This window comes from Hemiscyllium ocellatum, chromosome 45, assembly GCF_020745735.1.
Source record: "Hemiscyllium ocellatum isolate sHemOce1 chromosome 45, sHemOce1.pat.X.cur, whole genome shotgun sequence".
Lineage (NCBI taxonomy): Eukaryota > Metazoa > Chordata > Chondrichthyes > Orectolobiformes > Hemiscylliidae > Hemiscyllium > Hemiscyllium ocellatum.
In genome coordinates, this window is record NC_083445.1 from 12923845 (window position 1) to 12947805 (window position 23961).

General features: G+C 41.3%; 1 protein-coding gene across 6 annotated transcripts in view; it reads left to right on the forward strand.

Moving 5' to 3' along the window:
- Positions 1 to 23961, forward strand: part of LOC132835997 (dedicator of cytokinesis protein 7-like) — a 180968-nt gene that overhangs the window by 29225 nt on the left and 127782 nt on the right. For all 6 annotated transcript variants that reach the window (XM_060855177.1, XM_060855178.1, XM_060855179.1 and 3 more), the window contains exon 2: positions 14523 to 14613. In XM_060855177.1, the coding sequence (XP_060711160.1) occupies positions 14523 to 14613 (91 nt within the window). The remainder of the gene's footprint in view (positions 1 to 14522; positions 14614 to 23961) is intronic.

Here is a 23961-nt window from a genome sequence, read left to right on the forward strand (position 1 = left end):
AAAGTAAATTTGGAGAGGTAGTGAAGTGCAGTTTTCAATTTAAATACTATATAAGTGAAGAAAACTAGGGGAAAATGTGACAATCAAGCCAGTTAACAATTCATGTGGGGCTCATTGTCAGATTCTCATTTAATGCAGTTGAGCAAAATTTGAAAATTACTTTATTACTGTGGTACCAGTTACTTAGGTGGCAGTAGACATACATCATGGAAACAGATCCTTTGGCCCAACCACTCTATGCTGACCATAATTTTAGACTAAACTAGTCCCACCTGCCTGCGCTTAACCCATATCCCTCCAAACCTTTCCTATTCGTGAACTTATCCAAATATCTTTTAAACGTTGTAACTGTACCCGCATCCACCACTTTCTCTGGCAGTTCATTCCACACATGAACTACTCTCTTGTTTTTTAAAAAAATGGTTGCCCCTCATGTCCTATTAAAAATCTTTTTCCTCTTATCTTAAAAATATGCCCCCTAGTTTTGTACTCCCCCACTGTTCGGAATAGACCCTTGCTTATTCACCTTATCGATGCCTGTCATGATTTTATAAACCTCTCAACCCCCTATGCTCCAGTGAAAAAACTCCCATCCTATCCAACCTATTTTGTTTTTATATCTCAAACCCTCCTTTCGCGGCAACATTCTGGTAAATCTTTTCTGAACCCTCTCTAATTTAATAATACCCTTCCTAGAACAGACATTAAAATTGTTGGGCGATTCTTAGTGAGCAGAGCAATTGTGATCTTGATTTTGTCAAAAGTAATGTTAAATCAATCGATGAGTACAGTCTGTAAGAGCTGAAAATGTGTTGCTGGAAAAGCGCAGCAGGCCAGGCAGCATCCAAGGAGCAGGAGAGTCGATGTTTCGGGCATGAGCCCTTCTTCAGGAATCTGAAACGTCGACTCTCCTGCTCCTTGGATGCTACCTGTCCTGCTGCGCTTTTCCAGCAACACATTTTCAGCTCTTATCTCCAGCATCTGCAGTCCTTACTTTCTCCTACAGTCTGTAAGAGCCTCAGTGTGGTAACTGCTCATACATTGCCACATATCCAATCAAAAGCAAAAAACTGGTTCAAGCTCAAAAAGGGCTTTATGTGACTCCCTGAAGAAAAATGTAAATTATACAGCCTTTACTTCTGTTGTTCCAAAAATCAGATGTTGAGGCGTTTGTACATCATGTCTGTAAGAGACTGCCCTATGATGTCCCATGAATAATTTGGGCTCATCTCTCTATCCAATTTTACCTAAGAAAACAATATGAAACTTCGAAGTAAGTTCAAGCAATCAGGAAGAAATTCTTTATTATTGGTTCACCACCCAAAGTAAATTCCAAAATTAAAAGCAGAACAGGTGCAGAAAGAACAAATCAACAGACCCGAGTGGAATATTTATGTGCATGGGGGAACTTAACAAAGCAATTAGGAGAGTAAAGAGATGCAAAGTAAAACACTGACGAGCGAGATTAAGGAGAAATCTAAGATCTTCTACAAATCTATATCAAGGGGAAGGGAATAACCAGGGGAAGAGTAGGGACCAAGGGGGAAATATGTGTGTGGCACTGGAGGACATTGGTGGTGTGTTAAATCTGTACTTCACATGTATTTTCACTCTGGCATTAAAGGATGTAATACAGATTTCTGAAAGGTGGCTTGTGAGATTGTTGACCAGGTTTTTGAGGGGGGGGGGTGGTGCTTAAGAGTGGATCAACCCCCAGATCACGATAAATTGTATCCCAGGCTGCTATGGGAGATGTAGGAAGAAATCACAGGTGTCCTGATCTAAATTTTTAATTCCTCTCTGGCCACAGGGAAAGTGCCAAAGGACTGGAGACCAGTTAATGTTCCTTCTTTAAAGAAGGGTGGTCAAGACAAACCAGGGAATTGTAGACAAGTGAGTGGTAGGGACCTGCTGGAGAAAATGCAGAAGCAGAGAATTAATCCCTATCTATAGACCCAAGTTTATTTGAGGATTGTCAGCATGATTTTGTCTCTGGGACATTATAGCTAACAAATCTGGTTGAATATTGTGGAGGTGACCAAGTGTATAGATGAAGGTAGTGCATTTGATGTAGTTTATATAGATTTCACCAAAGCCTTTGACAAGGTCCCACATGGGAAACTGATAAAGGAGCTAAAATAACATGCGATAACTTGGCAAGATGGAGCAAAAATTGACTTAAGGACAGACAACACAGGGTGGGGAAGAAGGCTGTCTGTGTGACTGGAGGTTTCTGACCAGGGTTTTAACAAAGAGATTAGTATTGGCCCTTGTATTCGTGACATACAGAAACAGTCTTAGAAAAGGCCCTTTGGTTCATCGAATCTGTACTGGCAAAACTATGCTAAATCTACTATCCTGCTTTCTAGCACTAGGCCTACAACTTTGAACGTTATAATATTTCAGATGCTCAACTATGTACTTTTATTTGAAGGATGAACAGACAAAACAGCCAAGTTAAGGGAAATGGCACATTGACTTTCATTCCTTCTCCTTCATAAAATGCTAGTATCTGCAGAGAAAAAAATTGGACTGCTACTTGTGCCAAAAAATACTTGTGGGAATTACAGTGCAGGCTTTGTTCTTCTCATCCAGTTTGATTTCTCATATGAAGTAATACACAAAGGGTTTATGATTGTTTCCTGGAAGGGCTGTTGTTGAGTTTTCAGTTATTCATTTTAGTGTTGGTAAGAAGCCACTAAATCTTTAGGAGTTTTGGGTCAAATTCCTGATTGGCTTGTCATGTGTTACAGATGGTCTTTTAACACAATAATGGTGCACCATTTGTTTTTCTCACAGTGAACGAATTACATTTTATGAAGACTAGGAGCACAAAGAATTGTATGAGTAAGCATTATCCATTCCTTGGTTCTTGCCAAAGAATAAATCAATTCCTGTTGTTAACCTAAGACACGATTGAATGGATTTAAAGCTTGTCAGTATGGCTGACTTTTCTATGAACAAGTTTGACAGGTTGCAACATTCATATCTGATACATCACTGACTCAAGATACATCTTCCTGGAAAATATTATAGTATATGAGCTTCGAAATTCACGATAATCTTGAACTTTGTGAATCAATAGTTCTTTACTGGTTGCCTTGCTGTTATGTAATCAGTGAGGAACAGTCATGGTTAAACTGCACTGTCACCTCATGAATGATATATGTAATTGCGTTGCACAGTCACCTGCCAGAGACGACGCAATCAGTGTTTATGTGATGGATAGATTTTATATGGCAATCTGAAAATGGCTGGAATGTTTCTTTTCACTCTTGTTAGTTTTAAGCCTAACAGCTGAAGAAAAACTTAAGGTGTGAGCTTGAGTGAGAGCAGTTTCATGAATTGTGATGCTCAGAATAAGTTTTGTTGTCTCCACACATTAAAAAAATAATCCTTGGATGTGCCACTGGAATTGTGAATACTTGAACTTCAGCAAATGAAGCTGGCTCTATGAATGCATGATTATTAGGATATGAGTTTTAAAACTCAAATTTAGGAACTTATTCATCAATTTATTGACATTTCTTACTGAAAAGAATCTCTGCCGTTGCATTTGCTTAGAATGAAGGTAAGCTTGGTTGTGCACGAAATTAGCAGTTGAGTTACATCAGCTCCCTGTAAAGATGAGCAAACTATACATTGTGACATTACAGTACTATCCTGCTTTCCACCATCCATTTCTGAGATTTGATGGTGAGGTTCTGATTTCTTTCAAATAGAAATCTATGGACAAGTACTGTAAACTATTTTTTGAAGTCTTAGCCTCCGCTAAACTAGTAGTAGTCTTGAGTCAGGTCATGCATTCATGTCAGTAGAAGCTTAAACCTATATTCTTGCACTGACATTATGGTGCAGTACTGAAGTGCTGTTCTCTCGGAGGTATGTTATACTGAGACTCTGTCTACACATCCAGGCAAATGCAAAAGATCCCATGACACAAATTTGAAAATGAGTTCAATGTTATTACCTGTCAATATCCTGAACAATAGTTATCCATCAGCCAGGACTTTAAAAATGACTCCTCATTTAGCTGTTTGTGTGAACTTGCTGTACTTAAATTGACTGCTATGTTTCTTATGACAATTGAGCTCACATTTCAAAAATACTTCATTGCTTTTAAACTGCTTTTGGATAGCCTGAGGTTATGAAAGGTGCTAGATTAAAAGATCTTTTTCTGAAGATTCTATGGCATGAATTCCTCACTCTTTTATCTGTATCCTCGCCAATATGCATGCCAAAATCAAATGATCTGGTCATTATCTAAATTGCTGTTTTCGTGAGTTTGTTCTGCACAAATTGGCTGCTGTGATTCCTACATTATAACATTTACTACACACTAAAAGTAGTTAATTGTCTGTAAGGCATTTTGGAACCTCCTAAGATTATGATAGATTCGCTACAAATGCAGGCTTTGTCGTCCTTGTTGAGTGACAACTTCAATATAATTGCAACTTATTTCTTCACTGAGGGTTGCTGGAGAGATCTGGAACCTACAGTATTTGCACAAAGTCATGTTAAAGCAGCTGCAGTATTTATACACCTCTTCCCGTCCTATGACTGTACAGTGTAAGGATGAGAATATTGGATTTTCATCACTATTGCCTTGGGAATTCTATTTATGTTCAATTTTTTGTATTCAATTCAAAACAGCACAGGAATAGGCCCTTTGGCTCATCAAACCTGTGCCAATTTCTAGTCCTTATTTCGACTCACTACTTATTGCCCATATAGGGCTTCTATTCCTCCGTTCATGTAACTATCAAGATACGCCTTAAATGTGCCTGCTTCCACCGCCAGTATGTTCCCATTAATCTCTGTGAGAAATTTTCTCCTTATAGCATTCCTCCTCTCACCTTGAACCTGTGTCTGCTTATAGTTGACCTTTCTACCCTTGGGAGAAAAGCCTCTAACCCTGTCTGTGCCTCTCAGAATTTTGTAGACCTCCGTCAGGCGACCCCTCAGCCTCTGTCTTGCCAGTGAAAACAATCCAGTTTATTTAACCTCTCCTCAAAACTAAAACTCTCCACACCAGGTGACATCCTGGTAAACCTTCTCTGCACCCTCTCTAAAGCATCCACATCGTTCTGGTAGTATGGTGACCAGAACTGCATGTAATATTCCAAATGTGGCCTCACTAAAGTTTCGTAAAGCTGTAACATAACTTCCAAACTTTTGTATTCCATACCCCAGCCCATGAAGGCAAGTATGCTGTGCGCCTTCCAGATCACCTTATCCACTGTGTTGAAAATGTGTTGCTGGTTAAAGCACAGCAGGTCAGGCAGCATCCAAGGAACAGGAAATTCGACGTTTCGGGCCAGAGCCCTTCATCAGGCTCTGTTGGCTCTGGCCCGAAACGTCAAATTTCCTGTTCCTTGGATGCTGCCTGACCTGCTGTGCTTTAACCAGCAACACATTTTCAGCTCTGATCTCCAGCATCTGCAGACCTCACTTTTTACTCGAAGATTATCCACTGTGTTGCCACTTTCATAGATCTCTGGACCTGTATGTAACTGCTCCAAGGGTTTTGACATTTATTGTATAATTTGCACTTGAATTTTATCTTTAAAAACGCATTTGCTTGGATTAAACTCCAATTGCCATTTCTTTGCCCAAATCTCCAGTCCATCTCTATCCCGCTGTATCTTTTGACAATCCTTCTCTCCATCTGGAGCTGAGCACTCATACCTCACATGGTAGTTCTTTTAGAATTGCTTAGAATCTTTTATTAGATTTTGTGGAATCATCATGATGCTATCAAAGGGATAGTGAATGACAGGAATTTCAGTACAGGAAATGAGTAGTTATTTAATTCAATAGTCCCTTCTCATGTTGTAGATGAGAAAAGTGTCGACTGGAGTATCATGGATCTGTAAATATCTCTATTATCCTATCATCGTTATTGAGGTTTCTCAAGAGATCTTATTGTATAAGTGATCATATTACCAGTTATGGTATTATTAAAAAAGTGGGGAAGAGGTGGGACAAAAGACAAAAGGCTGTAGTGCCTTTTTAAATGATTCAGCTTTATTTAAATGTATAAAATTATTGCAATATCAGTGTTGACCCAAGACATGAGGAATAAGGACCTGTGCTCTGACACTTGGGAAGAGTGTGAAAGAGTGGTTCATATTTCTGGAGATGAACCCCAGGAAGAATTGGCCTCTTGAGAAAAAGGAAGAAATCTTGCAAGAATTGTGTAATGAAAAGTGTCTTGCATAGTTGTTTATTGTATTCTTTGACCTCTTCAGATGTGATAATTCTCTGTAATATTTTTAATGCTAACTGTTCATGATGAGGGTTTAGGCAAAATTATGTTTTTGGATCTATCGAAACTGCCTCATTCAGCCTGGTAGCAGAGTCCATCGTTACTAACAAAGTTACATCAGTTCATGCTCGAAATGCAATGTAAATTATGTAGCAACTAATTACACATGATTCTGCAAATTAAAATGGCAGTTGTAAAAGCCCCTAGGCACTAACATCAGGTGATCCTTTAAAATCTTTTTGACCTACCTCTAATTTGCATAATTGCAGATAAATAGTATGAGGCGGAATAGTTGGAGTTGATAAATACTCAGTCGTTATTCAAAACTAGTGGTTTTCAAATACTGGAACTTGTCGCAAAAATGGGCCAGCTTCAGTGTGTGTTTTATAGCATAAAACATTTATTATTTAGTGATTTGTTCTCTTCAAAGTAGTATCAGCTATTTCCTGTTCAACTGGATTTAAATTTTTGAACCCTCAGTCTCCTTTGTATATCATGTTCACACCGCTGTCTCACTTCAATGTCTCCTAAACCTCTAGAGTCACTTGTTTTATATTATGCTGGTAGGTCAAAACATTTGACAGTAAGGATCACAGGGTGTAGGTTTGCTCGCTGAGCTATAGGTTTGATATCCAGACATTTCATTACCTGGCTAGGTAACATCATCAGTGGCAAACTCCAAGTGAAGCGAAGCTGTTGTCTCCCGCTTTCGATTTATATCTTTCTCCTGGGGTTTGTGGTTATGTCATTTCCTGTTCGTTTTCTAAGAGGTTGATAGATGGCATCTAGATCTATGTGTTTGTTAATGGCGTTGTGGTTAGAATGCCAGGCCTCTAGGAATTCTCTGGCATGTCCTTGCTTAGCCTGTCCCAGGATAGATGTGTTGTCCCAGTCGAAATGGTGGTTTTTTTCATTCATGTGTAGGGCTACGAGGGAGAGAGGGTCGTGTCTTTTTGTGGCTAGTTGGTGTTCATGTATCCTGGTGGCTAACTTTCTTCTTGTTTGTCCTACGTAGTGTTTGTGGCAGTCCTTGCATAGAATTTTGTAGATGACGTTGGTTTTGTCCATGGGTTGTACTGGGTCTTTTAAATTTGTTAGTTTTTGTTTGAGTGTGTTGGTGGGTTTGTGTGCTACTAGGATTCCGAGGGGTCTGAGTAGTCTGGCTGTCATTTCTGAAACCAAACCAATGTCATCTACAAAATTCTATGCAATGACTGCCACAAACACTACATAGGACAAACAGGAAGAAAGTTAGCCATCAGGATACACAAACACCAGCTAGCCACAAAAAGACACGACCCTCTCTCCCTCGTAGCCCTACACACGGATGAAAAAAAGCCACCATTTCGACTGGGACAACACATCTATCCTGGGACAGGCTAAGCAAAGACATGCCAGAGAATTCGGAGAGGCCTGACACTCCAATCACAACGCCATTAACAAACACATTGATCTAGATACCATCTATCAACCCCTCAGAAAACGAACAGGAAATGACATCACCACAAACCCCAGGAACCCCATCCAGGAGAAAGATATAAATAGAAAGCGGGAGACAACAGCTTTGCTTCACTTGGAGTTCGCCACTGATGATGTTACCTAGCCAGGTAATGAAACGTCTGGATATCAAACCTACAACTAAGCGAGCAAACCTACACCCTAAACCTCAATCTGAGCTACAAACCTTGCAGTAAGGATCACGTTTTGTATGGGACCAGTGTCATTATGGAGTCAGTTACCACTGTACTTGTTCATTTTCACCCCAGTTCTTCAACCTGAACAAGGGTATCCAGCTTTTATGTTGAGTGAGATTCTCTACTGTTCAGCACTTGCCTCGATTCACCCAAAGTGAATGGCAATGGCTGGGGAAAAAACTATTTCACTATGGGGAATATCACAAACAAGAATTTTATTCTTTTGGCAAATATCTAAAGTTCATAAACTGTACATGAAGGCACAGAATACTGTAGCAATCCTCCCTTTCCATCCACCTTCCAAACTTGCAGCCTTTACTTGTGCCCTTGTCAAATCACCAGTTTAATCCTTTTAATTTTCCCCACTTGTACAGTTCAACAATTGAACATCTGAGAACAAGAAAAATTCAGTAGGTCAGGCAGTATCTGTGGAGACAAACTGTTAATTAACAATTCAGGTCGATGACCTTTTGTTAGATGTATTGATACATCACTAAAAAAAAAGTGCTGAATGGAGCACTTTGAGAACAAAGATCTTAAAATCAACATTGGTGACTTAATGGAAGTGAAGAGGCCAGTGGGCTGTTATCCCGTGGTCACTAGCTCCTGTGAAATGCTTTGACCACATTGGGCAAGCCCTCAGAGTTGCCATGAAATATAAATTTGTCTTGCTTGTTGAGCTCCTTTAAGAATGAGAAGAAAAGCTTTATTCATTATATAAGCTAAGGTAAAGTCACAAAGTCATAGAGATGTACAGCATGGAAACAGACCCTTCAGTCCAACCCGTCCATGCCGACCAGATATCCCAACTCAATCTAATCCCACCTGTCAGCACCTGGCCCATATCCCTCCAAACCCTTCCTATTCAGATACCCATCCAAATGCCTTTTAAATGTTGCAATTGTACCAGCCTCCACCACTTACTTTGCAGCTCATTCCATACACATAAATTATGTAAATTATGTAGCAACTAATTACACATGATTCTGCAAATTAAAATGGCAGTTGTAAAAGCCCCTAGGCACGAACATCAGGTGATCCTTTAAAATCTTTTTGACCCACCTCTAATTTGCATAATTGCAGATAAATAGTATGAGGTGGAATAGTTGGAGTTGATAAATACTCAGTCGTTATTCAAAACTAGTGGTTTTCAAATACTGGAACTTATCGTGAGAAAGTTGCCCCATAGGTCTCTTTTATATCTTTCCCCTCTCGCGCTAAACCTATGCTCTCTAGTTCTGGACTCCCCGATCCGAGGGAAAAGATTTTGTCTATTTATCCTACCCATGCCCCTCATAATTTTGTAAACTTCTATAAGGTTCACACAGCCTCCAGCGCTCCAGGGAAAACAGCCCCAGCCTGTTCAGCCGCTCCCTGTAGCTCAGATCCTCCAACCCTGGCAACATCCTTGTAAATCTTTTCTGAACGGTTTCAAGTTTCACAACATCTTTCTGACAAGAAGGAGACCAGAATTGCACGCAATATTCCAACAGTGACCTAACCAATGTCCTGTACAGCCGCAACATGACCTCCCAACTCCTGTACTCAATACTCTGGCCAATAAAGGAAAGCATACCAAATGCTGCCTTCACTGTCCTATCTACCTGTGAGTAAAAAATGAGGTCTGCAGATGCTGGAGATCACAGCTGCAAATGTGTTGCTGGTCAAAGCACAACATTTCCAACACCGCACAGCCCAGATGGCCTCCTTCTTCAAGGACAGCAGATTCCCCCCAGACGTGATCGACGATGCCCTCCACCGCATCTCCTCCACTTCCCGCTCCTCCGCCCTTGAGCCCCGCTCCTCCAACCGCCACCAAGACAGAACCCCACTGGTTCTCATCTCCCACCCCACCAACCTCCGCATACAACGTATCATCCGCCGCCATTTCCGCCACCTCCAAACGGACCCCACCACCAAGGATATATTTCCCTCCCCTCCCCTATCAGCGTTCCGCAAGGACCACTCCCTTCGTGACTCCCTCGTCAGATCCACACCCCCCACCAACCCAACCTCCACCCCCGGCACCTTCCCCTGCAACCGCAGGAAATGTAAAACTTGCGCCCACACCTCCTCCCTTACTTCCCTCCAAGGCCCCAAGGGATCCTTCCATATCCGCCACAAGTTCACCTGTACCTCCACACACATCATCTATTGCATCCGCTGCACCCGATGTGGCCTCCTCTATATTGGTGAGACAGGCCGCTTACTTGCGAAACGCTTCAGAGAACACCTCCGGGCCGCCCGAACCAACCAACCCAATCACCCCGTGGCTCAACACTTTAACTCTCCCTCCCACTCCACCGAGGACATACAGGTCCTTGGACTCCTCCACCGGCAGAACACAACAACACGACGGCTGGAGGAGGAGCGCCTCATCTTCCGCCTGGGAACCCTCCAACCACAAGGTATGAATTCAGATTTCTCCAGTTTCCTCATTTCCCCTCCCCCCACCTTGTCTCAGTCGGTTCCCTCAACTCAGCACCGCCCTCCTAACCTGCAATCCTCTTCCTGACCTCTCCGCCCCCACCCCACTCCGGCCTATCACCCTCACCTTGACCTCCTTCCACCTATCCCACCTCCATCGCCCCTCCCCCTAGTCCCTCCTCCCTACCTTTTATCTCAGCCTGCTTGGCTCTCTCTCTTATTCCTGATGAAGGGCTTATGCTCGAAACGTCGAATTCTCTATTCCTGAGATGCTGCCTGGCCTGCTGTGCTTTGACCAGCAACACATTTGCAGCTATCTACCTGTGACTCCACTTCCAAGGAGCTATGAACCTGCACTCCAAGGTCTCTTTGTTCAGCAACACTCCCTAGGACCTTACCATTAAGTGTACAAGTCCTGCTAAGATTTGCTTTCCCAAAATGCAGCACCTCCCATTCATCTGAATTAAACTCCATCTGCCACTTCTCAGCCCATTGGCCCATCTGATCAAGATCTTGTTGTAATCTGAGGTAATCTTCTTCGCTGTCCATTGCACCTCCAATTTTGGTGTCATCTGCAAATTTAGTGACTGTAACTCCTATGCTCGCATCCAAATCATTTATGTAGATGTCAAAAAGTAGTGGACCCAGCACCGATCCTTGTGGCACTCCACTGGTCACAGGCCTCCAGTGTGAAAAACAACCCTCCACTTTTGAGCCAGTTCTGTATCGAATTGGCTAGTTCTCCCAGTATTCCGTGCGATCTAACCTTGCTAACCAGTCCCCCATGGGGAATCTTGTCGAACGCCTTACTGAAGTCCATATAGATCACATCTACCACTCTACCTTCATCAATCCTCTTTGTTACTTCTTCAAAAACGGTTAGGTTATTACACAGCTACTATTGAAAATTACTCAGTAAAATATGAAAATTAAAGAATTAAACAAAGAACTGTAGGTGCTGGAAATCTGAAACAAAAACAGAGCTGAGCAAGCCCAGCAGGCCTGGCAGCATTTGTGCAGAAAAAACAGAAATCTTCTCTGCACAGATACAATGCCAGACTGGCTGAGTTTCTCCAGCTATTTATATTTTTGAAAAAGTAGTAATTATTAGCTGAATTGCCCATACAAATATTAAAAATAAGTTCAGTTAAAGATGCTTAAAGAGCATGAGAGACAGGAACAGGAGTGGGTTCTTTGGCCACTCAAAACTGCTCAGTCATTCAGTAGGATACATTCAGATCAGGTGAAGGAGCTGAAAACTTGAACTCAGAATTCATCTGTGTGGTTGTCTTTGTCTTTGTAGCCATTTAGTTAGTTGTTTCTCCCAAACGTAGACTAAGCAGGAAAGATTCTGGATGAGAGTGAAGGTCCTTTTTTATTTTGCTTTTACAGCACTATAAGTTGCATCCTTTGTAGCCTGGTTGAATACAGCGGTCCTTTCCCTAATTTGTCTTTTCTACCTCCCTGCTGTGAACTCTGAACTCCAAGAGAGTTAGTGAGTTTGCAATTCTGAAAAGAGAGCCATCTAAAGTCTGAGTAAAACCAAAGCAAAAAGCTGCTCTTTAAATTTCAATTAATCTATTGTTCCACGAGGCGAAGAAGATAATGATGTTGGAATTCCCTCTGGTGTCCTTACAGTCTCCTGTTCTCTCAGAAGTTTTGAATTCTTACACATTTTAGGAGGATCCATTGTGTTGTCCAAAGATTCATCAAATTTAAAATGTCTCCTTTTGTGACTGAAGCTGCGATAACAACACAGATTCACAACGTACTTGGATAATATAGGTTTTGATTTGCCAACTTTCAAAACTTAATTCACAGGATAGAGTATGTTTTTTCAGATTGCAGATTTTAAAGTGGAAATATTATTTCCAAGAGTTTCATTTCTTCAAATCAGAACTGCACAGTCATGACCGATAAGGTGGAGGTGATAGTGTTGGAGTGGGGTGGACAAAGTTGGAAGTAACGACATTTGGTTATAATCCAAAAGGTACATTTGAAATTACAAGATTTTGGAGCACTGCTCCTTCATTAGGTGAAGCCACTACAGTTGACAAAGGAGCACTGCTCCAAAATCTTGTGATTTCAAAGAAACCTGTTGGATTAAACCTGGTGTTGTGTGATTTCTGACTTTGATCACAGTTGAGACAATTTCATTGGATAGAAATTTCTATTATAGAGTAGTGTAAGTAGCTTGTGCTAGCTGTTTCTTTGTGGAAGTTTCCTGGTGAACTAATTGGCTGTTTATTTATATTCTGAATCCCTGGCTTACCTTCAATATTTGAGTGGGTTTGGAAACCATGATTCTGCACATTTGAGCTCCTAGTATTGATCATCAGCCTTCAAGGCCTCCTTACTGGGCTACAGATTTGCCACAAGCAAGCAACTAGGACTTGTGCACAACACTTGGAATGAGCCTTCTCAACTGATTCTGCACAGTGTATTTTCATTAGCCAGTTAGTGATTGTAGCTAATGATTGGCTCCTGTTCCTGTGATGGTCCCATGTGGGCTGACAGGCGAGTCTGAGCTCTTCTTTTATATACCAGGCTGCCAGAGATATGGGAACATGCCTTCAACCTTTGAACATGAAATTGATGCCAGATCTCTGTTCATTGTGAGTCATTTTATTGTCACCTTTGTTCTTCAAATTGAAAATGTCCACCTTTTTTGATCTTGGTAGTTCTTTAAGTAAAAATCCAACCCATTAATTGAAACTAGAGCTGTTTTGCAGATGTGGAGTGGGCAAGTTACAACCTCAGAAAAGTGCAAATATTCAAAACACTGGCTGGTATGTTCTAACGGCATCTGTTATCCGAATGGCCTTCCACTACATGTAACACTGAGCGCGATGACGCTTGTGGGGTATTTTCATAACATTTAAAGTACTGTTGTGGAAAATAATTTTCCTCTCCTAATTGCTGATGCCTGTTGAAAGCATGAGGCTTGATTTTCTGTGAAGATAGGCTGAAATTTAGCTATGGTATTTATAAAATGCTGGCACTCTAAGGCTTAAATGTGAAAGAATAGCTACCTGGTTATAATACTGCAGGCACCCGTGTATTGTCCAACAAATTTGAGAAGGAAACATGGGAAAAAATATGTAATTTGGCAGCATGATGACACAAATGGGAAATTGTTTCAAGTACAGACTTTGACTCTTCGCAAACATGTATAGAAGATTCCAAAGACATTGTGGCCATGTCTGAGACTGGATTGGAACTGAACTGGCTACTTTGAGATGATACCACACTGCTGCCCTTAGATCTGGACCAGATCCTGGCAATTAGCAAGTAACTGAAAGGGAGACACAACATAGTACAGATTAGGAATCCCAAGGAAGCATTTGGCATTGAGTTTTGCTTCGGAGCTAAACCTGGCTCTCATTTTTATACTGTTTCCTGATTCCAATGAATTTAATGAATGAATAATTAGCAGGTATGCATTTTATTAGCTATTCGTAGAACTGGGTCAAGCCCTGGTTAATTGCTTCTTCCATTTGAAGTGATGGTTAAATATTTAATGCAATGGCTGAGCAAGATGCAGATCCAGAGCCAAATAGACTGGTAACCACTGAGTGGCATTCTTGGTTCTCTTTTCATCATTATTTTTATTGTAAATTATTACCTTAACCCTGCATAACATTGAGTCGGATATGATCTTAATGTTTAAATAGGAGATTGGTTGCTTGTTTTTTTTTGCCTGTGTTCTGATTTGTTGCATTTGATACGTTTCCACAGCACAGACCAGGTCATTTGAACCACTGGCTCTACGCCAGTGCTTATGGTCCTCATAAGGTTGTTTTAGTCAGAGTCTTGGAAAGAGAAAGGTGAAGAGTTGTTGTGTTGCACTTTCTCAATACAGCGTGATATTCAGATTAGAGGAAGATGTTCAGTGCCCTGTTCCTCAAGACTGGGCTGCTATAGATGTTTTTAAGCAGTGAAAATGCATAAAATAACAAAACAGGGTGAGAGCTTCACAAAAAGCTATACTGGTTGCTGTGAGTTTATGTCAGAACTTTTAATTATCATCCTAGAGAGCTCTGACCTGGTTGGCTCACTCTGTTCTGAAGTTACAGTTGGCAAATTCTCATTGTTATGAAATTCACTGAAACAAATTATTGTTTTCTTTGCAGGACTGTGGCAGCTGAAGTCAGAAAGCAAGTGTCCAGCCAATATAGCAGCTCACCGCAGCTATCCAAGAAACGCAGTGGTTCCCATCAGTTGGTGAGTGTTCAGCTGTTACAACATAACCTGATGATAAAAGAGTGTCCCAGATTATTGTTCGGCAGAAAGAGAAAAATGTTAGAGTCAGCTGTGCCAGTAGGAAAGTGCAACAACAAATGCAGGCCTCCCCGATTGGCTAGCAACAACCACACATTCAGAACTTAAGAGTCATAGAGATGTCCAGCATGGAAACGGACCCTTCGGTCGAACCCTTCCATGCTGACCAGATATGCCAACCCAATCTACTTCCACCTGCCAACACCTGGCCCATATCCCTCCAAACCCTTCCTATTCATATACCCATCCAAATGCCTCTTAATGTTGCAATTGTACCAGCCTCCACCACATCCTCTGGCAGCTCATTCCATACACGTACCACCCTCTGCGTGAAAACATTGCCCCTTAGGTCTCTTTTTTTATCTTTCCCTCTCACCCTAAACCTCTGCCCTCTAGTTCTGGACTCCCCCACCCCAAGGAAAAGACTTTGTCTATTTATCCTATCCATGGCCCTCATAATTTTGTAAACATCTATAAGGTCACCCCACAGCCTCCGACGCTCCGGGAAAACAGCCCCAGCCTGTTCAGCATCTCCCTGTAGCTCAGATCCTCCAACCCTGGCAACATCCTTGTAAATCTTTTCTGAACGGTTTCAAGTTTCACAACATCTTTCTGACAAGAAGGAGACCAGAATTGCACGCAATATTCCAGCAGTGGCCTAACCAATGTCCTGTACAGCCGCAATATGACCTCCCAACTCCTGTACTCAATACTCTGACCAATAAAGGAAAGCATACCACCGCCCTCTTCACTATTCTATCTACCTGTGAATCCACTTTGAAGGAGCTATGCACCTGCACTCCAAGGTGTCTCTGTTCAGCAACACTCTCTAAGACCTTACCATTAAGTGTACAAGTCCTGCTAAGATTTGCTTTCCCAAAATGCAGCACCTCTCATTTATCTGAATTAAACTCCATGTGCCACTTCTTAGCCCATTGGTCCATTTGGTCCAGACCCTGTTGTAATCTGAGGTAACCCTCTTCGCTGTCACTACACCTCCAATTTTGGTGTCATCTGCAAACTTACTAACTATACCTCTTATGCTCGCATCCAAATCAAGTTATGTAGATGATAAAAAGTACATGACCCAGCACCGATCCTTGTGGCACTCCACTGGTCACAGGCCTCCAGTCTGAAAAACAACCCTCCACCACTATCCTCTGTCTTCTTTGAGCCAGTTCTGTATCCAAATGGCTAGTTCTCCCTGTATTCCATGAGATCTAACCTTGCTAATCAGTCTCCCATGGAGACCCTTTCCGAAAGCCTTACTGAAGTCCATATAGATCACATCTACTGCTCTGCCCTCATCAATCCTCTTTGTTACTTCTTCAAAAAACTCAATCAAGTTTGTGAGACAGGATTTCCCACGCACAAAGCCATGTTGACTATCCCTAATCAGTCCTTGCCTTTCCAAATACATGTACGCCCTGTCCCTCAGGATTCCCTCTAACAGCTTGCCCGAGGTCAGGCTCACCAATGACTATCAATGATACAAATATCTCAGCAAGAGACCCAGCAATCACTTCTCTACCTTCCCACAGAGTTCTCGGGTACACCTAATCAGGTTCTGGAGATTTATCCACCTTTAACTATTTCAAGACATCCAGCACTTCCTCCTCTGTAATCTGGACATTTTGCAAGATGTCACCATCTATTGCCCTACAGTCTATATGTTCCATATCCTTTTCCACAGTAAATACTGATGCAAAATATTCATTTAGTATCTCCCCCATTTTCTGTGGTTCCACACAAAGGCCGCCTTGCTGATCTTTGAGGGGCCCTATTCTCTACCCAGTTACCCTTTTGTCCTTAATATATTTGTGAAAACCCTATGGATTCTCCTTAATTCTATTTGCCAAAACTATCTCATGTCCCCTTTTTGCCCTCCTGATTTCCCTCTTAAGTATCCTCCTGCTTTCTTTATACTCTTCTAAGGATTCAATCGATCTATCCTGTCTGTACCTGACATATACTTCCTTCTTTTTCTAAACCAAACCCTTAATTTCTTTAATCATCCAGCATTCCCTACACCTACCAGCCTTCCCTTTCACCTTGGAATATACTTTCTCTGGATTCTTGTTATCTCATTTCTGAAGGCTTCCCATTTTCCAGCTGCCCCTTTACCTGCAAACATCTACCTCCAATCAGCTTTCAAAAGTTCTTGCCTAATACCGTTAAAATTGGTCTTTCTCCAATTTAGAACTTCAACTTTTAGATCTGGTCTATCCTTTTCCATCACTTGACATAAGATTTGTTCTGAAGAAAATAACCTATAATTTGGCAGCCCTTTCACATTAGATTAGATTAGATTAGACTTACAGTGTGGAAACAGGCCCTTCGGCCCAACAAGTCCACACCGACCCGCCGAAGCGCAACCCACCCATACCCCTACATTTACCCCTTACCTAACACTACGGGCAATTTAGCTTGGCCAATTCACCTGACCCGCACATCTTTGGACTGTGGGAGGAAACCGGAGCACCCGGAGGAAACCCACGCAGACACGGGGAGAACGTGCAAACTCCACACAGTCAGTCGCCTGAGTCGGGAATTGAACCCGGGTCTACAGGCGCTGTGAGGCAGCAATGCTAACCACTGTGCCACCGTGCCGCCCACATATGTGTATGTCAAGACCATATTTTTTTATTTCCTTTACTTTTGGATGTGGACTAAAATAAAGGATGATACTGCTTCAAACCAAGGAGATTGTAAAGAGATGGCTACAGTCTTAAATAGCATGTTTGCTGAAGCATACTCCATTGTGTGCAGTGTTGCCTTTCCCGGACCAGTGAGCGCAAAAGCAGACACCCCCGAATTGATAGGTAAAAACAATAAGGTATAGGAGCAAAAGTAAACCATTCAGCCCATCGGGCCTGCTCTGCCACTCAGTGAGATCATGGCTGAAATGATAATCCTCAGCCCCATTTTATTGTTTTTCTTCCTTTTATTCCCTTACTGCTTAAACATGTGTCTGTCTTGGCGTTGAATGTTTCTAACAATCCAACTTGACAGGAAAGTGTTCCACAGATTCACTATCTTCTGAAAGAAGAAATTCCCCTCATTTATATCTTCAAAAGTTGGCCCCTTGTCCATTGGTCCTAGACTTTATCACAGGGGAAAGCAGCCTCTCCACATCTCCCCTGTCAAGCCCCATTACATGTATAAGTATCATCACCTGTCATTCTTGTAAACTCAAATGAGTACAGGCCCAATCTGCTAATCTCTCCTCATAAGGAAATTGCTCTATACTGAGTGAACCTCTTGAACTGCCCCCAATACTAGTGTATCTTTCCTTGGATAAGGAGGCCATAATTGTTCACAGTATTCTGGATGTCATCTCATGAGTACCTTGTGTAGTTTTAGCATCCTTTTCTATTTTCATATTCATTCCCTTTGAAATACAGGCCAACATTCCATTTGCCTTCTCTACTACCACTTAAGTTTTATGTTACCTTGTGTGATTCATATGCAAGGATCCCAAATCCTTCAGTTATAGAGTCATAGAGTCATAAGACAAAGAAATAGACCCTTTGGTCCAATCAATCCATGCTGAACGTAATCCCAAACTAAACTAGTCCCAGCTGCCTGCTCCTGGCCCACATCCAACCAAACCTTTCCGACTTATGTGTCTATCCAAATGTCTTTTAAATGTTGTAATTGTACCCACATCCACCACTTCCTCAGAAAGTTTATTCCACACCAAAAACATCCTCTGTGTAAAAAATATTGCCTCATGTCTTCTTTAAATCTCTCCCCTCACCTTAAAAATGCATCCCCCAATCTTGAAATTCCCCATCTTAGGAAAAAGACAACTACCATCAACTCTATCTGTACTTCTCGTTATTTTATAAACTTTTTTCAGGTCACTTCTCAACCTCCAACTCTCCAGTGAAAAATGTCCCAGCCTTTCTTTATATTTCAAACATTCCATACATCCTGGTAAATCTCTTTTGAACACTCTCCAGCTTGATAATATCCTTCCTGTAACTGAGTGACCAGAGACACAGTACTCCAGAAGAGGCCTACCAATGTCCTATACAGCCTTAACATAACATCCCAATTCCTATACTCAAAGGACTGACCGTTGAAGGCAAAGTCCCAATTCCTATATTCAAAGGACTAGGCAATGAAGGCAAGTGTGCCAAATGCCTTTTTAACCAACCTGTCTCTGTGTGATGCAAACTTTAAATAATTATGTACCTGCACCCTTAGGTCCCTCTGTTCTACAACACAACCCAAGGCCCTACCATTAATTGTATAAGTCTAACCATTGTTTGCTGTACCAAAGTGCAATACCTCGCATTTATCCAGATTGAACTTCATTTGCCATTTTTTCTGCCCATTTATCAAGATTCCTTTGTAATCTTCGATAGCCTGGTTCACTGTCTACTGTGCTATAAATTTTGATGTCATCAGCAAACTTATTAACCATGCCTTTTATATTCTCATTCAAATCATTTATGTAAATGACAAACAACAGAGGACCTAGAACTGGTCCCTGTGGAACACCATTGGCCACAGGCCTCTAGTCCAAAAAGCAACCCTCCACTATTACTCTTTGTCTCCTGTGTTAAGCCAATTATGTATCCAGTTGGCAAGCTCACCCTGAATCCCATTTGACTTAACTTTTGCTAATTAGTCTACCACACGGAATCTTGTCAAAGGCTTTACTAAAATCCAAATAACCAACATCTACTGCTCTACCATCATCAACCTCTTTGATAACTTCCTCAAAAAGCTCAATCAGGTTTGTGAGACACTATTTTCCTTGTACAACACCATGCTGACTATCCAAAATCAATTTTTGCCCCTCTCTAATGTCCATAAATCCTATCTTTTATAACCGCCTCCAACAACTTAACCACAACCGAAGTCAGATTCACAGGTTTGTAGTTCCCCGGTTTCTCCTTAGAGCCATTCTTAAACAAAATTACAATATTAGCCACCCTCCAGTCATCAGGCATCTGATGATGCAAATATTTCTGTAAGGGGTCTCGTAATTTCTTCCCTTACCTCCCACAACATTCTGGGATACATTAGATCAGGTCCCAGAGATTTAACCACCTTTATTATCTCTAAGACCTCCTGAACTTTGTCTTCTGTGATGTGAATTGTTTTTGAAACATCAAAGTTTATTTCACTGCATTCTCTTGACTCCATTTCTTTCTCTCCACAGTAAATACTGACACAAAGTATTCATTTAGTATCTCTGCCATCTCCTGGGATTCAACACAAAGATGACGTCCTTGATCTTTGAGGCCCTACTCTCTCTCTAGTTACCCACTTGCTCTTAATGTATTTGTTTCACAATGTTCTGCAGTTTTTCTCCTTTTAACTAATGTTTAGCTCTTCTATTCTTGTTATCAAAGTGCGTAACTTCACAATTTGAACTGAGGAGGCTGATTACTTGTTGACACCATATAGATTGTCTCTTGCCAAGATGGCATTGCTTTCACTGGCTCCTCACAAGCTGAGAAGAGAAAACATCTAAAATAAAATCTCTATGAGTCTCTGCCTTGAATGGAGATAAAAGAAAGTCTCCAGTAACTTTCAGCTGCCTTCTACTCACCTTTATCTGCAAATCTGTTGAAGGAAGAATAAAATACCTTCGAAGGCAATGTCAGAAGGTTGTCGAAACTTTGGAAACAGCACAGAAATGGTTTAACAGATGTTGTCTGGTTTGGAGGGTACGAGCTATGAAGAGAGATTGGACAAACTTGGTTTGTTTTACTTAAATATCGAAGGATGAGGGGTGACCTGATAGAAGTTTCCAAAATTGAGAGATATGGATAGAATCAGTAGTCAGTGTCTTTTTTCCGAGGATAGAGAATGTCAATTACTAGGGCACAGGGGTTTAAGTTAAAAGTTCGTAAACTTAAAGATGGGAGAAGCAGGTCTTTTACACAGGATATTAAGTGCCTGGAATGTGCTGCCCATGGAGGTGGTAGAGGCAAATACATTAGCAGTATTTAAGAAGCACTTTGATAGATATATGAAATTTCAGAGGATACAGCGACTGTGTAGAGGCAAAAGATTTTTAGCTTAGAAAGGCACGGTTCTTGGTGGGCTGAAGGGCCTTTTCCTGTGTTGTACTGTTTTTTGTTCTTTAAACTCAAAGAAACAACTCATCAAATCTGTGGTCCAGACTGGTGCTGTTGAACTGTGTTTCCCTGAAATGTTTTTCCTTTTTTTTATATTTTGTTTGTTTTTGAATGTGAGGGAAAATTTAAGAATGGAACGAGTTTTAAGTTATAAAGTTATGAGTTAGCAATTCACATTTCTTAATTGCCATTGGTTAAATTCCATTTGTTCATATTAAGCAGTTATTTTCTTGTTAAGTACAAAAATTGAAATGCTATTTTCTTTTATCGTGAGTTTGCCCAATTTAGCACGCTGCATGTTCACATTTGTTTACGTTGTCATAACACACTGAGGAAGGGCATTGGAAATTAAGCCTAATTATTACTGAAGTTCTCATAAGTGTAAAAAGATTTAATCAAGCTATCCCAAAGTCTCCAGTTTACCTGACTGGCAAACTCAGGATAAAAGAAAATACTAATCCAATTTTTGTACTTAACAAGAAAGTAACAGTTTAATGTAAATGAATGGAATTTGACCAGCGCGAATTAAGAAATGTGAATTGCTAACTCATAATTTTATAACTTAAACTCTACCCATTCTTAGATTTTCCCTCTCAGGTTCAAAAACAGAGAGGGTATAGAAAAGGAAAAATAGTTCAGGGAAACACAGTTCAATAGCACCAGTCTGGACCACAGGATTCAATGAGTTGTTGCTTTCGGTTTAAAGATGCAGAGATAGCTAGAAGTAATTTTGTGAAGGTGAAAGATATATTAACCACAAGTAAACTCTTGTTTGAAACAAGGAATAAAGCTTATAAGAGATGCCAATTCTATCCACTTTGTTGTATGCCTTGGAAACCTGGAAACATTTGAGAAATGGAGGCTGAGGTGTACGTTAACATTCCATATATAGACCAAAAGACAAGTGAACAAGTGTTTGAAGAACGAAAAAAATCTTGGAAAAAGGAAGTGGCATCCCAAAAATAACTTGTATTTGATTAAAGCTGAGAAGCTACAGCAAATTCTTCTTGAGGACAAAGTGAGGGCAGCAGAAAGATGGGTCTGCCTAGGTATAGTTGGATAACAGATGCCACAACAGTTGCTGACAAATGTATAGTAGATATATGAGATTGGTGCAAGATGGACATGCATGGCAAACCATGACAGCAGATTTCCTGCCAAGGGTAGCTACATACAGCAGCTGCAGGCGTTTGAGTTAGATTTAATGCCAGAGCTATTGGTCAAGGTCAGTGTCTAACCTATTATGTTCTCCAAGGCCCCTACTGTATTATTGTCCTCACTGCTCAGCTTGTTTTAGAACATAGGACAGTACAGGCCCTTTGGCTCTTGATGTTGTGCCATCCTTATATCCTACTCTAAGATCAAACTAACCTACATACCCTTCATTTTACTGTCATGTGTCTATTCAAGAGTCGCTAATGTATCTGACTTTACTACCACTGTTGGCAATGCATTTCAAGCACCCATCACTCTGTGTAAAGAACCAACTTCTGACATCTCCCCTCAACCTTCCTCCAATCACCTTAAAATTATGCTCCCTTGTGACAGCCATTTCTGCCTTGGGTAAAAGTCTCCAACTATCCACTCTATCTATGCCTCTCATCATCTTGTACACCTCTACCAAGTCACTTCTTGCCCTTCTTTATTGCAGTGAGAAAAGCCCTAGCTCCCTCAACCTACCTTCATAAGACATGCCCTCCAGTCCAGGCAGCATCCTGGTAAATTTCCTCTGCACTCTCTCAAAAGCTTCCAAATTCTTCCTATAATGAGGCGACCAGAACTGAACACATAATTCCAAGTGTGGTCTAAACAGGGCTCTATAGAGCTGCGGCATAACCTCGCTGTTCTTAAACTCAATCCGCCTGCTCTTGAGAGCCAATGCCCCATATGCCGACTTAACAACCCTATCAATTTGGGTGGCAACTTTGATGGATCTGTGGACATGGACCCCAAGATCTCTCTGTCCTCCACACTGCGAAGAATCCTACCCTTAACCCTGTAGTCTGCATTCAAATTCGACCTTCCAAGATGAATCACTTCAGACTTTTCCAGGTTGAACTCCATCTGCTACTTCTCAACTCAGTGCTGCATTCTTTCAATGTCCCATTGCAGCCTGAAACCGTTCTGCGTACTATCTATCACTCCACCAACCTTTGTGTCATCTGAATACTTACTAACATACACTTCCACTTGCTCATCCAAATCATTTATAAAAATCACAAAGAGCAGAGATTCCAGAACAGTTCCCTGCGGAACACCACTGGTCACCGAACTCCAGGCTGAACACTGTGCATCTATTACCATCCTCTGTCTTCTATGGGTCAGCCAATTCTATATCCACAGTCTAGATTAGAGTGGTGCTAGGAAAGCACAGCAGGTCAGGCAGCATCCGAGGAGTAGGAACATTTACGTTTCGGGCAAAAGCCCTTCATCAGGAAAGAGGCCTCATTCCTGGTGAAGGGCTTTTTCCCGAAACGTCGATTTTCCTACTCCTCGGATGCTGCCTGACCTGCTGTGCTTTTCCAGCACCACTCTAATCAAGACATATCTCCAGTATCTGCAGTCCTCACTTTTGCCCAATTTTGTATCCAGACAGCTGAATTTCTCTGTATCCCATCCCTCCTTACTTTCTGAATGAACCTACCATGGGGAACCTTACCAAATGCCTTGCTAAATTCCATGTACACCACATTCACTGCTCTACCGTCATCAAATATGTTCTGTCACATCCTCTAAGAATTCATTAAGGCTTGTGAGCCATGCTGACTATCTCTAATCAAACTATGGCTTTCCTAGTAATCATAAATCCTGTCTCCCAGAATCCTCTCCAATGATTTGCCCACTACAGACATAAGACTGCCTGGTCTGTAATTCCCAGGATTATCCCTATTCCCTTTCTTGAGCAAGAGAATAACATTTCCCACCTCCAATCATTTAGCACAACTCCAGTGGACAGTGAAGATGCAAAGGTCATCTCCAAAGATGCAGCAATCTCTTCCCTCGCTTCCTGTAGTAACCTTGGCTTTATCCCAACTGGCCCAGGGTACGTACTTATCCTTACATTTTTCAAAATTTCCAGCATATTCTCTTTCTTAACACCAACATGTTTGAGCATATCAGCCTGTTTCACCCTGTCCTCACAAATGACAAGGTCCCTATCAGTAGTGAATACTGAAACAAAGTATTCATT